This window comes from Eptesicus fuscus, chromosome 7, assembly GCF_027574615.1.
Source record: "Eptesicus fuscus isolate TK198812 chromosome 7, DD_ASM_mEF_20220401, whole genome shotgun sequence".
Lineage (NCBI taxonomy): Eukaryota > Metazoa > Chordata > Mammalia > Chiroptera > Vespertilionidae > Eptesicus > Eptesicus fuscus.
The window spans coordinates 102,725,966-102,740,927 of NC_072479.1; the positions used below are offsets into that span (position 1 = coordinate 102,725,966).

Sequence of the window (14,962 nt, forward strand, 5' to 3'; positions counted from 1 at the left end):
AAAAGAAAATTGTCTAGTACTGTTCAATACTCCAGTGTCTTAACCTTTTGCACTCGGATGTCGAGTGTGACTCGACATGGTTAGCATTAGAATAAAGGAATCGAGAAAAAAGCAAGCGAGTGCAAAGGGTTAAACTTTTGCTAGCTAACCTCCCTCAAGGTGGGGAAAATTCCCTCTCTACTTCAGATATATGTGTATAGACAGACAGATGTACACACACACACACACACACACACACACACACAGGTTAAGGTCGTACTTCACAGTGTACAGTATCAGTAGCAGAATTTTAATCTAATCTTTGAAAAAACAAATGTCTGAACTGAATTCCTTCTGTGTTTTTCTCTTCCTACCTCTTTTAGGCAGTATCTGTGTGTTTCTGCAGAGTTTTGCACAGAGTCTGTTCCCATGCAAACCAATGAGGGAGAAGTATCGGAAGAAAGCGGTTCCAAGGTCAGTGAATTGCTAAAGATGCAAACAATATGAGTAGAAATGAAAAACAGAGGCAGTGGATGAGTGGAGTGGGTGTTTTGTTTTAGGTGAATTTAGAAATTAGATTGATTTAAGGTAGACAACCTTAGAATGAGATTTTTTTTCTCAATATCCATTTTTGTTTTGCTCCATGAGAAATTTAAAACAGATTTTACTGAACTCCTAGAGAACTTAATGATTAATTTGTAGAATACCTTTTAATATTTTGTTATACAAGTTATATATACTTATTTGAAAATTAAAACAAATTTCACTTTACCTTTTAATATTTTGTTATGCAAGTTATATATATACTTATTTGAAAAATTGAAGCAAATCAGAAGTGTGTACAGTAAAAAGTAGAAGTATTCCTGTTGCACAGAGGCATCACTGATTACTTTTTACACGTTTTTTTATTATAAATTTTTAAGTAGTAGCTTGTTTGTTTTTTAAAAAAATTAATTTATTTATTTATTACCAAAAGAAATTATTTTGAAGGATACTAAGACTCAACAGATATAGATTCCAAATTCATATTCTGTCCAACCCCCATCACTGTCTCTGTCATGCCTTTGGTTTGGTTTTTCAAGCTAAAGCTTAAGTGACTGTTATCACTGTCAAACCCTGTATATAAATAGTTATCTGTGTAGTTATGTATAACGGTATGATCTGCCTCTGTGTCCTGAATCTGCTTGGCTCTTTTTCTGTTTGGTCATATGGGACCCTCAGTAGCACCCTCACTTCACCTCCCTCCTTCTCCTTTCAATGTTGTCTCTAGTCCCTCCTGGAAGTTCCAAGGGTATTTCACATTGTGTCCAGGCCAGTGCCCAGCACTTAGAGCATTATTGGCTGCCCTGGACCCTCCTAAGGGGATTCCTTTTTTTGTCTCCCCTGCTACTGGTAGTCTCTGCGAAAGGCTTGTTCCTTCATCAGAGTAAAAGTAGAGAGGTGTCGAAATGTCACTGGGAATGGTCAAAACATCACGTTGTATGGAAGACGCCAGGCACAAAAGGTCATTTTGTGTGATTCCACTTATATGAAATAATGCAGAATAGATAAATACATTGAGATAAAACACAGCCTGGTGTTTATCAGGGGCTCTTTGGGGGAGAAGAGAAAATGAGGAATAACTACTTACTAGGTATAGGGTTTCTAGTTGGGGTGATGGAAATGTTTTGAAACTTGATAGAGATGGTAGTTGTACAACATTGTGAATATACCAAATGCCACTGAATTGTTCAACTTATAATGGTTAATTTTATGTTATGTGAATTTCACATCAGTAAATTATTATTATTTTTTTGTTAATCCTCACTCAAGGATATTTTTCCATTGATTTTTAGAGAGAGTGAAAGGGAGTGGGAGAGACAGAGGGAGAAACATCAATGTGAGAGAGAGACATCGATTGTTTGCCTTCTGCATACGAGTGAGCCTGCAACCGAGGTACATGCCCTTGACCGGAATCGAACCCGGGATCCTTCAGTCCCAGGCTGGGCTGATGATCTATCCACTGAGCCAAACTGGTTGGGGCACATCAGTAAATTTTTTTTTTTTTTAAGACAGGAAAAAAATACAGTCAAACCTTGATTCTTGAATGTCTCCCATCTCAAACAATTCACTTCTCAACCTGACAACCCTTTCATGCTGATACCTGTAAGATCAGTCACATGTCTCTCAGATGACAAATAAAGGAGAGAATGTGCAAGTATGAGTCAGTTTTACCAGTGTTAAAATCACAGTATATTGTGCTGTGAATATTTTCATGGTTTTTTGCTTTTGTTGTTGCTTATAATTATTATTAAATTTTCATTTTTTACTGTACACTTCCTTCCCTTTTTGTTAAATTTTCATTTATATTCCATGTCCTTTTTGTTTTTAAAGTGTTCATTTATAGATTAAATATACATTAAACATGTACTGTATAAAAGAAAGGTTAAAACAGGGAATCACTTGGAGGTCTGGAATGGATTAATTCAATTTAATGGGGAAAAGTGATTCGGTTTCAACAACCTTCCGGAGTGAATTAAGTTCAAGAAACGAGATTCCGCTGTATCTGTGAATTCCCATCAGACCAGTCCTCGCTGCCCATTGGCCTCATGCAGTGCTTCACTGAGTTTGGAGAGGCCACCCCCTTCTCTGCTCTGTTGTACTTTGTGGGCTGGGCTTCGCCGAAGTACTGTTTGAGCCCCAAGTCTCAGGGTCCCTCATGAAAACAACTCTTTCAGCTTCTTTCTGAATCCTCCCTCTCTACAGTCCATGGGTTGGGGAGAGAAATAGATATTATCCTGTCCTCTTATTTGTTTTATTCCCATCTCACCAGAATGAAGATAAATAATAAATAAATTAATTTTTAAAAAAGCAGAAGCCTATAGACTTGCATCAGATTCGTCTAGATCCTGAATCTCATTCAGGATTAGTCAGAATCTGGGGTACACACATACTCTAGGACTCTTCCCCAGACACACAGAGACACGGACACCCAGGACACCCAAGATACACAGACCTCAGGATTTCTGAAGTTCCTAATTTATTAACTTACAATGAACTATAATGTTAGGAAAGACTGGACTCTTGGATCCTCTGGTTAATACATTCTCTCCCTGAAGAGCTAAGTTGTAATTGGAACTTGGTGAGCATGTAATTAGACCAACATAGAATGTTTTATTGTCATAAACTTAGTTTCCACCTTCTTTCTGAGAAAAACGGAAAAGACTGGTTTTCTTGATTTTTAAATTATTGTATAGTTTATCAATTTAGAATCAGTTAGACTAAATAATATACATTCCACCTCAATGAGGGAGTAACCATAAAAGAGAAAGACAAAGGGTCTGGGAAACAGCTGCTCCAATGTAGGAGAGAGAGCAGGGAATTCCAGAGATGAAGAGGAAGAGACATCCCTGGCAAGGTGTCAGCTAATTAGCAGCCCAGAGAGCAAACAATCCAGACAGGAACAAGGGAAAACCTCTGAGGATGGTCTCCAGGCCTGGAATGAAATTGATAGATTATTTGAAGTGTTTGAACTGAGATAAAGGAGACTTACAGAAAGTTTGAGGATGAATTGGTGAAAAATGCATAATAAATACTAAGCCAAAAATATGGAGAGAAAGTAAAAGAAGAGGAAATAGTAATTGTTAGTTCCAGGAAAAATAAAAAAATGTACAAGAAAGGAACTTTGATTATACTGTGCCTCTCAAGTGAGGCTCTGAAAGGAATCGGGAAAAAAAAGAACTGTGGACTAGATGTTACTATGAGGACTCCTTGCAGGTTCACATGGAGGGAGGGAGTGGAAGAGACACTTGTGGTCTGAGACGGATTTCAGAGTTCATAGACCTGGGTGTATAGCAGTACAGATTGATGGTGAGGCTCAGCCTTGGGTCCTGCCCATTCCTAGCTGAAGCAGGAAAGAGATGGTCACCTGTCTAGGACAGAGAGTACCGGATTTCTTTAGACTGAGTTAAGTGTGCTTCCTGTTGTTTCATTGCTTTCTCACACTGTTTTGTAAGTGACTGGTTTTGTTTGTCTTTACTACTAATCTGTTACTTTTTTTTATGGCAAAAACTGTCTTTCTTCACTATTATCTCAGCACAGCACTTAGCATGTAATATGTTGGATGAATTAATAATAGTAATAGAAGAAAGGTGAGGATATGATGTAAGTTTTATGAATAACTATACTGAAACTTGTGAAGATGAGGTCAATGGGGAGGAATGGTAGAAGTAATCAAATTAAGTCCAAAAGTGTTCAGGAAATTTGTAGAAAAAATAAATTAGGATGCAGAGAGAGTGGACATGGACTTGAGGAAAACAGTAAGTGGCAATAAGGAGCAGTGATCTTTCTGAACTGTTTATTGCCTTATGAGATGATGGAGATGAAGAAAAGGTATGAACCCTGGTGAAGGAGATAGTGCCTTCTGGGAAAAATTATTTAAATTGGCACTTGAAGGAATGAGTGGGAATTTAAAGTGTACGTGCTATGGAAGACCAGGGCTTCCAAGCAAGATGGAACATTATATGTAAAGGCCGAGAGGGTGAGGAGTTTGTGTGTGTTTCATGGGTGAGTGAAGCAGGGCAGATAAAAAAAAAAAATCACTTAGGCAAATGAATTGAACTATCCCTCAGGACAGGTGATAGAGTGCCATTGAATAATTTCTAGGAGAGTGATGTAATCAGATTTGCAATTTACCAAGTCCACTTCATGGAAGTGGTTTAGAAGATGGATTGAAATGAGATGGGACTCAGAAGCACAAAGACCAATGAGAAGGCTATTATAGTAGTGAGATTTAGAGAAGCTGGCTTTAACTATGGCAGTTAAAAGGGACTAGAAGGGGTGACGGATATGAGAGCTATTTAGGAGGTAGAAGCCATGGTACTTGGTGATTAATAGGATATGTGGGGTTAAGGAAGCTTGGAGAATCTTGTACGATTATACGTTTCCTGTTGGGAATCTTAGTGAATGCTAGCACTATTCACAGACATAGGGGATATAAAAAGGAGAGGAAATTTGAGGCAAGATGGTGTTTTGTTATGGCCCTGTTGAACCATCCCAGTGGAGAAGACTTGTATGCACAAGAAGGCTGGAGTTAAAAATTTAGAAGCAAGTATAGGGAGGTTATTGAAGCTGTAGGCTTTTAAAATCATTTCTTCTCATCATTATTATGCTAATTCGAAATTGAGTATAGATAAGCCTTTTGTTTATTTGTTGTTTGTTTAAACTAATAAGCAGAGACTAAGGTCCACAATTTAGAGCTCTTTAATTGGAGAGGATTGTTAAAGATGAAGGATCAAGAAAATTTTATAATACAGTATAATTTGAAAATAGTCATTTTTGTCTTTGAGGAAATGATTTAGGTTTCAAGTAATTTAATACATTTAAACAATTTGTCACTTATTTTCTAACTAAAGTCTGACATTCATACGATTAAGTGCATAAAATGCATAGTTCAGTGATTTTTTTTCCATGAATGTATACATTCTTATAACCAGAATCCAGATCAGGATCATCTGTAGCTTCAAATAAGGTTCCCTTGCAACATTGTAACCCTAGTTTTTATTCTAGAAGTTTTAGATCACTGCGTAAACTTAGGATGGGAGCATCCTTCCTCTCCTTGACAAAGCCCTGTAAGGTGCCCAATAAGAAGTTCTTAGAGAAGAATAAAAGTCGAAACCTGGCTTTCCAACTTGGGTCCAGCATCATTGCTCCCGTAAAGAAGGGTGGTGAGAAGGGCCATTCTGCCATCAGTGCAGTAGTGACAGTGAGGGAGAATATACCATCAACACTCGAGCGCATCCGTGGAGTGGGTTTCAAGAAGCTTGCCCCTGGGGCACTCAGAGAGATCCAGACATTTGCCATGAAGGAGATGGGGACTCCAGATGTGTGCATTGACATCAGGCTCAACAAAGCTGTCTAGTCCGATGTGGTCTGCAAGGGCACTTTGGAGTGAGTTACACCATAGTTACTGGCTGCTGCTGACCTGTGGTGCTTGCGTTTGCAGGTGGAACAGGAGGATTTTGTAATGGAAGGGCATGGCAAGACTCCACCTCCTGGTGAAGAAAGCAAACAGTGAGTCACACTTTATTTAAAAAGGGTCTTATTACAGATCGTCTAAAGCACTTTGGTTAAACATGCTGAGAGCATGTTTGCAGGGATGTATATGTTGGGCACATTGTGGAACTCACCAATTGCTTTGGCTGCTGTTAATGCATTGCTTCTATTTATAGACACACTAACTGGAGGGACAAGAAAGTTGGCTTTGTAGTTTTTCATACTTGAGTAATCGGAATTTATGTTACACTTCAGCAAAGGCTTCAAGAGGATGTTCCAAATGGAACTAATTCAGTCGGGTTGATTTCCAAAGAAAGCACAAAATTGTATATCCTTTTCATAGCAGTGTCTTTATGAAGTGATGAAATTAATAGGCTGTTTTCTTGCATTCCAAGTGTGAATTTATTTGAATAGTACTTCCTGAAATTCTTTTCCATTGAGTTATTTATATTTCTGATCTTTGTTTAAATCACAAATTGTTTCCCTAGGAATAGGATTTATAAATAATGTAACTTAGCCAAATAATTCTGAATAATTCAGGATTTCTTCCTTCCTGATTTAAAAGTGATTAAGTTTTAAATCTGAAATTGGGAGTCCTCTGGGTAGCTTTTGGTGGCAATGAGTAGGTTTTTTTTACCCTCTGTCACAGACCTTGAAAAATGGTGTTGCAGAGCATACTAGTGTTTCATATTTCCTGTTAAAGAAAAAGATAGTTAAGCCCTAACCGGTTTGGCTCAGTGGATAAAGCATCGACCTGTGGTCTGAAGGGTCTCAGGTTCGATTCTGGTCAAGGCACATGCCCGGGTTGCAGGCTTGATCCCCATTTGGGGGCATGCAGGAGGCAGCCGATCAGTGATTCTCTCTCATCATTGATGTTTCTGTCTCTCTCTCCCTCTCCCTTCCTCTCTGAAATAAATAAAAATATATTTTAAAAAAGGATAGTTAATAGTGGCTTAAAGGACTGATATAACTACTATTTTTTATTCAGACAGTAGTCTCCTAACTTGAATGGTTCAGTGATTCATGGAATTTACTGAAAATCTGTAGAGAAATTGCATTCTCTCACCTTTTGTATTTTCTAGAAAATAGTTTTTAGTTTTGGTCTGTCTTATGAAAATTGTGTCTTTGCAGCCCTTAGGAATGAATTATGCAGAATAGCTATGCTGCCACGTGGCCAGGTTCGTTAAAGGAGAATGCTCATCTCATATTTGTTGTGAATGGAAACCAGGATATTTTCACAGCTGGTTTAATTTGCTAAGCAGGCAGTTTTAAAAATAGCTTACAGTATAAGTCCTAACTTAGCTGTATTCTGTCAAATGCATTTATATTCTGCATGGGCTGTTGGAATCTATTTATCTTTAACAAATTAGAATACCAAACATCTAGTCCCAGTGAAATTACAGGAAAACTTCAGGTGTTTCTTTCTGCTCCTCTGCCCATTTCCCAAACCCTACACTTTACTCTGGTCAGAGGTCTTTATAAAAAGCATAGCTCTCGTTTGACAAGGGTTTTCTGTGCACAGAATACTTTGCCAATTACAGTGTCTCCATTGAATTCAGAGATCAGGGTAGCTAACTTGCTCATAGTAATGTAGCTTGAAATTGAAGTTAGGATTTGAACCCGGATCTTTCTGACTTTAAAGTGTTTTATAATATCTCTTAAACGCAAATCCTTTGCCAACCTTGGGAGCTATGTTCCTGAAAAATACTGTGGTTAGCAAAATGCAATTGTCAAGATCAAAGTCTCATGGATAAGAGGGAGTTGGGGGAAACAATGAAAATGGCATTAAGCCTGTTTTTAAAACGCAGATGAAAGTTCTATTCTCTGGAGGGTATCCATTTCTCAAACAAACCAGTCTTTCTCTTTAAAAACCTGCTGCAGTAACCCCTCTCCTGAATCGGCTTCTTTGGGTATTCAGGAAACATAGCTGGGGCAGATTCTCCCACAAGTTTTATGTTATACAAACTGCACTTCTTTTGGAGAGAGTTTCAAACAGCCACAGCGGACCCGAAACGTCATGTGTTGTAGTCTTACCATTCTCCCTTGTTTTGATTAACAAACCTTATATTGCCTTCTCACAGACGAACCCTGTTTTGTTTTTCTGGGCTTGGTCTGCAGTCATACATCGAAATGAGAAAGCAGAACTGAATCTTCTCACTAGGTGTTTTTCCCATAGACCTACCCACCTCTTCTGTGGAAGTAGGGAACAGAGGTGCTATGTTCTTATCTAAAGCAACAGAAATATATATATATATTTTTTTTGTATCTCAGAACTGTAGTCAGCAAAGGATGATTGAATTGTAGGACCTACATTGTAGATCCTGAAAGTGACACATTGCTGAATAACTTAATGGAAATTCCCATTCATTATTTTATTTTATTTATTTTATTTTATTTTATTTTATTTTATTTTATTTTATTTTATTTTATTTCAATTTTTTATTCCTCACCCAAGGATATGTTTCCATTGATTTTCAGAGAGAGTGGAAGAGAGAGGGAAAGACAGATAGAAACATCGATGTGAGAGAAACACATCGATTGGTTGCCTCTTGCTCACATCCTGTCCAGGAGTTAGGCTGGGGAGGAGCCTGCAATAGAGGTATGTGCCCTTGACCAGAATCGAACCCGGGACTCTTCAGCCGAGGGCTGACGATCTATTCACTGAGCCAAACTGGCTAGGGACATTGTTTTATTTTTTTAATTATAAAAGTAATACATGATTGTCATAAAACATTTAAACAGTAAACATGGATTTAGAAATAAAAGTGAGATTCTTCTTTTATGCTGTTTCCCCTACTAATCTTTCTATTTTCTGTGTATTTTAAAACAACTAGATTTTTTCTGACATAATTCTTCTGAAATATGCTTTTTAAATTTGACACCTTTTGCAGTCTGTTTCAAACAAAATTTTATTTAATGTGTTTTATAGACAGTATCCCCATTTTAAGAATCGTTGATAAAATTAATTGTATCAGTTTCTATATTTCTACTCCCTCGGAATGCCTTCCCTGCCCCTTTTTAAGGGGGAATCGGTTCACAGCTTTCATAGGAGTCCTATAAGGAGATCAAAGTGTTGAAGACAGTTTTATATTGATTCAGAGAAGAGAATGTAATTTGTGGAGTAAATACTGATCTTCATTCCCAGTTTGGTATAATATGGCTTTGTGCTTGAGGTGTTATTTTTTTTAAATAACTTAACTCCAATGTCTTAAATTCTCTTCTCATTACATACATTCTTCCCAACTTAAAAGGTCTAGTTATAAAATGCCCTTTTGATTTTTTTGAATTATTAATTATACAGATCTTTTGTAAGTTCTAACAGTTTGTCCTTACCTTATCTTTATTTCTGTTCCTATTCTAACTCCTTAACTTACAGCTCTATTTTCCTCGAATTCATCTTATACTGAAGTTTATTCTCCCCAAATCTCTATAGTAAGAATTCCTTTTATTAGGATACTAGAGGCCCGGTGCATGAAATTCGTGCACGGGTAGGGTCCTAGGCCTGGCCGGCTATCAGGGCCGATCGGGGCCTTCTGGCTGTCTGCCGGGGCCTTCCTTCGTTCTGCGCTGCCCCCTGGTGGTCAGCGCACATCATAGTGAGTGGTCGAAATCCTGGTCGATCTAACTCCTGAGGGGACAATTTGCATATTAGCCTTTTATTTATATAGGATTTTTTTGTGTCATATTTGACCACCCAGTGTAACCATTCTTGTGGGTGCTTGTTTAAAAATTGTGTCTGGGTGGCTTAATTTGTTGGAGCGTTGTCCTGTACACCAAAAGGTTGTGGATTTGATCCCCAGTCTGGGTGTGTGTGGGAGGCAACCGATCAATGTTTCTCACATTGATGTTTCTCTCTCTCTCTCTCTCTCTCTCTCTCTCTCTCTCTCTCTCTCTCTCTCTCTTTCTCTCTCTCTCCTCTCTCTCTCCCTCCTTCCCCTGCCACTCTCTCTAGAATCAGTGAGAAAATTTTCCTCCATTGAGGATTAACATAAATTAATTAATTAATTAATTAATTAATAATTAATTAAAAAAACACATCCTTGCCTGGCTGGCATGGCTCAGTGGTTGAGCATTGACCTATGAACCAGGAGGTCATGGTTCGATTCCCAGTCAGGGCACATGCCGAGGTTGCAGCTCCATCCCCAGTGAGCAGCCAATCAGTGATTCTCTCTTAACATTGATGTTTCTATCTCTCTCTCCCTCTCTCGTCTTCTCTGAAATCAATAAAAATATTTTTTTTTTAGAAATCATATCCTCAGGGGAGGATTAAAAAAAGATAATATTTCCAAATCACTCATAGATAATTATCATCAAAACACAAGCCTTGATATTAGACCATAGGAAAGGTTGTTTTTAAAAAAATCATTATATTTTCTGCATTCTACCATCAGTTTTTCACCACTGTTTTTCCTTTGAACTATTAAAATTTGTACATGTTGAAATAAACTTATTAAGAAGTACCAAACTGAATGATTGAGTAAATTCATTATTATTACACAGCAATAAGCTGGACCTCAGAAGAATAGTTAGATTTTTTATATAATCTTATCAGATTGTTTTTGGGAGAAATTAAGTGAGTTTTATTTTAAAGTTAATGGGTGTTTTGAAAATGTCACAAGTAGGTTCAATAGATGATAGTTATGCTCATGGAATTTTTGCTGCTGGGAATTTTAGAATAACCACAAACATTTGTACTAGGTCTTTGGGAAACTTGCAGTTGCTAATAAATTTTCTAATTTGCATTTGAAGTTACTTTAAAAAATTAATTCTTTGAAAACGTATTTTCCCCCCAGGAGTCTCAGAATCATAATAAATGAGTTCTGAATCTATTTTATGAGGTTTTCCTTGGATGTCTGAGATTAATTACAATAAGAATAACTTCAGGAGATAGGTGTCATAATTGAAAATGACTACAAACCGTGTGGGTTGCTTCTACTTATAGGTTAAGGTGATGACTTTAAACAACAATGAATAGGATAGATCATCAGCTCTCAGAAAACTGCATTTAATAAAAGTCTTATTTATTTAGCTGATATTTTGCTTATGGACAAACAATATGCCTTTATGAAAAAACATTTGAAAGGCAAGATGTGTTTTTCCAGTTCCTTGAAATTGGTGTTTTAAGGCTTCTTTTTTGGAGATGTTATTGTAACGTAGTTGTAAAACATTTTGAATACATAGCATGATGTAAATATAAGTAAATAAATACATGTTCAGCAATAATCTCCAGTAATGTAAAAAAGCTAGTGTTCATTTTCCCCAAAATTTATGGCCACTAGAGGCTAAGGACACTTCTGCCCTGAGCATTCTACCTGAGTTTGGGTTTCCCTTCCCGGGGAGTCTCTGTGAGCAAAAGTTTGGGCTGAAGTAGATTGGGGGAGTGTCGTAAAGAAGAGGAACGATATGATGATGGGAAGTGAAAAGTCAGGTTAAGGCTTTAGGCTAGATCTTCAGCTCTTCAAGCACAGAGACTTTTGTGGCTTGGTCACTACAGAAAGCATCAATAAATATACTGAATATTGGATGAATAAAGATGTCAGTAAGTTCCCACTGACTGTCAAGAATCCCTGTTTTACATACTCGCTTTGAAAATCTGAGGTGAGTTTATTAAAAATCCAAACCCCAGAATATTTTATTTGTTATTGCAGAAGAAAAGTGAATTGAGCCCTAGCTGGTTTGACTCTGGATAAAGCATTGACCCAAGGACTGAAGGGTCAATTCTGGTCAAGGACACGTACCTTGATTGCAGGCTTGATCCCCGTGCAGGAGGCAACGAGTAGATGTGTCTCTCTCACATCAATGTTTCTCTCTCTCTCTCCCACCCCCCTCCACCCTCTCTTAAAAAAAAAATCAATAGAAAAATATTCTCAGGTGAGGATTAATAACAACAACAACAACAGAAGTGAATTGATAACATTGTCACGTTTGACCTTATATTCAGTGCTTTCTAGAATATATTCCAACAGACCCGATTTTATCTCTATTCTTCTTTTTAAGAGTTCCTATCTGTAAGCTAGTTGTTAATTATTGTTTATTTTGCAGAAAATACCTTTTTATCCAAGTCTGAACTCTTTCTTTGCTTCTGAGGGCCTCCATAAGATGCCTTTCACCTACCTATGCATATTTTCTCTGTTGTTTAAAGGAACTTTCTGCTCCTGCCCAGTGGCTCTCCTTAAGGTCATCCATGCACATCTGGCTTTCCCCCCCCCTGCATGTCTTCGTTCAGGCCAAGAGTCCTTTCTTTCTGACCAGGAGCAAATCTAGGTTTTATATGAATGCTTTTAAGAAAAAGAAAATTAATTTCAAGTACAAATTAGGTACAAAAGTGAATATTTATTTACAACTAGAGGCCCAGTGCATGAAAATTCTTGCAAGAGTAGGCCTTCCTTATCCCAGCTGCCAACATCAGCTTCCCTCCGGCACTCAGGACCTGGGCTTCCCTCCTCAGCCACCGGCAGGCACCCGGGACCCAGGCTGCTTTCCTCGGATCCTGGCTATGTCAGGAAGGACATCTAGACGTCCAGAAGGTCGTTCGGCTGTCCGGTCCAATTACCATATTACCCTTTTATTATTATAGATGAGGAAAGAAGTCACAAAAATGGCAACTTTAAAAAAGTTGACAAGTACAAAATTCAGAAAATATCATTATATTTGAATTAATTCACTGTCTAAAAACATTGCTGTAAAACTTCTTTCCCTATATTGTTTTGACTGTAGGGAAAATATATTGTCCCTTCATATTATAAAAATTCTGTGATATTTTCTAAAAATAGAATAGAGTGATAATTCAGTGTTATCTATAACATGATTAACCAAAATATGGTTTTTATTATTGACAAACTAGAAAAATTCCTTTCAGTTTCACAACTTCTTATTAGTAACATCATATAAATTTGTAAGATTGTTATCACCTTTGGGAAAACTACTACCAAATGTCTTTTATATATGAGCTACAAGATTTTTATATAAGATGTATAATTACAAGCCTTCATTTTTCTTGTACATTGACTGTACTCCTTGAATTGATACATTTATGATATGATATGATATATGATATGGCCCTGCATATCTCTGTCTTGATACAGAGTGATTTGTTCCAGTAACATCTTTTGTACAAAATGATGGTTAACAATAATTTGACCATACATGGAAGTGGCTGAGAACCACATAAATATATTCTACTAAACCTAAAGTAAATATATCACCAATTTAACTTTCCCTTTATAGGGATCCCCAAAATGCTTGTGGCTACTCTTAATTCTACTGACCTGGGGACTCGTCTTGTGGGTATAGTTAAGTGGAAAGAGGCTGTGGTTTTCCCATCTGAATTAAGATTATGATGAAAATATCTTGCTTTCATACATTTTATAAAAATAATTGGTAATGTTGGAGAACTCACACTTCCTAATTTCAAAATACATTATAAGGCCACAGTAATCAAAACAGTGTGGTATAAGCATAAAGACAGCATATAGACTGATGGAATAGAATAGAAAGCCCAGAAATAAATCCTCACATACACTGAGTGGCCAGATTATTATGATCTCTGAACACATAATAATCTGGCCACTCAGTGTATATCAGGCTAATAAAAGGCTAATATGCAAATTGTCCCCTCCACCAGGAGTTCGACCAGCAGACAGGACGGCCAACTGCCCATGTCCCCTCCCCCTGGCCAGGCTGGCCAGACCCCACCCATGCACGAATTCATGCAGTGGGCCTCTAATATATATACTGAATGGCAAGATTATTATGCGTTCAGAGATCATAATAATCTGGCCACTTAGTGTATAAGGTCATGTGATCTTCAACAAGGGTGCTACAGAGAGTCTTTTCAACAAATGGTGTTGGAAACACTGGATACTCACTTGCAAAAGAATGAAGTTGGACCCTTATTTTATACCATATGAAAAATTAACTCAAGGTGGATTAAAGACCTAAAACTATAAAACTCCTAGAAGAAAATATAGGAGAAAAACTTCATAACATTGGACTTGGTTATAATTTTTTGGATATGACACCAAAAGCATAGGCAAAAAAGCAAAACTAGATAATGGGACTACTTCAAATTTTAACAAGTTTTTGTACATCAGAGGACACAATCCATAGAGTGAAAAGGCAGCCTACAGAATGGGAGAAAATATTTGCAAATCATACATCTGGTAAGAGATTAGTATCCAGAATATATAAAGAATTACAACTCAATAACAAAAAATCAAATAACTTAATTTAAAAATGGACAAAAAACTTGAATAGACGTTTCTTCAAAGATAATATATAAATGGCCAACAAGCATATGAAAAGATACTCAACCTCACTAATCATCTAAACAAATGCAAGTCAAAACCACATTGAGACAATTTTACACCCATAAGGATGGTTACTATAAAAAAGAAAAAAAGAAAGTAACAAGTGTTGACAAGAATGTGGGGAAATTGGAACCTTTGTACTCTGTTGTTGAGGTTATAAAATGGTGTAAGTGCTATGGAAAACAGTATCGAGGTTCCTTAAAACATTAAGAATAGAACTACCATATGATCTAGCAATCCCTCTTCTGGGTATATATTAAAAAGATGTGAAAGCAGGTTCTGGAAGAAATATTTGCATATCCATATTGATGGCAGCACTATTCACAAGAGCCAAGAGATGGAAGTAACCCAAGTGTCCATCGGCAGATGAATAAACAAAATGCAGTGTATACATATAATGGAATATTAGCCATAAAAGGAGGAAATCCTGTCACATGCTACAACATGGATGAACCTTGAAAATACTATGCTAAGTGAAGTAAGCCAATCACAAAAAGACAAATACTGTATGATATCACTTATATGAAGTATCTAAAGTAGTCAAATTTATATAAATAAAAAGTGGAATGTTCGTTACTGGGGGCTGGTGGGAGGGGAATAAAAGGAAGTTTTTTTAATGGGTATTGAATTTCAGATTTGCA

General features: G+C 37.1%; 1 protein-coding gene across 2 annotated transcripts in view; it reads left to right on the forward strand.

Annotated features, from left to right (window-relative positions):
- TNRC6B (trinucleotide repeat containing adaptor 6B) overlaps window positions 1-14,962 on the forward strand; it is a 206,037-nt gene that overhangs the window by 57,459 nt on the left and 133,616 nt on the right. For both annotated transcript variants that reach the window (XM_054719553.1, XM_054719551.1), the window contains 2 exons: window positions 363-453; window positions 5,963-6,030. In XM_054719553.1, the coding sequence (XP_054575528.1) occupies window positions 409-453; window positions 5,963-6,030 (113 nt within the window). In that variant the 5' untranslated portion in view covers window positions 363-408. The remainder of the gene's footprint in view (window positions 1-362; window positions 454-5,962; window positions 6,031-14,962) is intronic.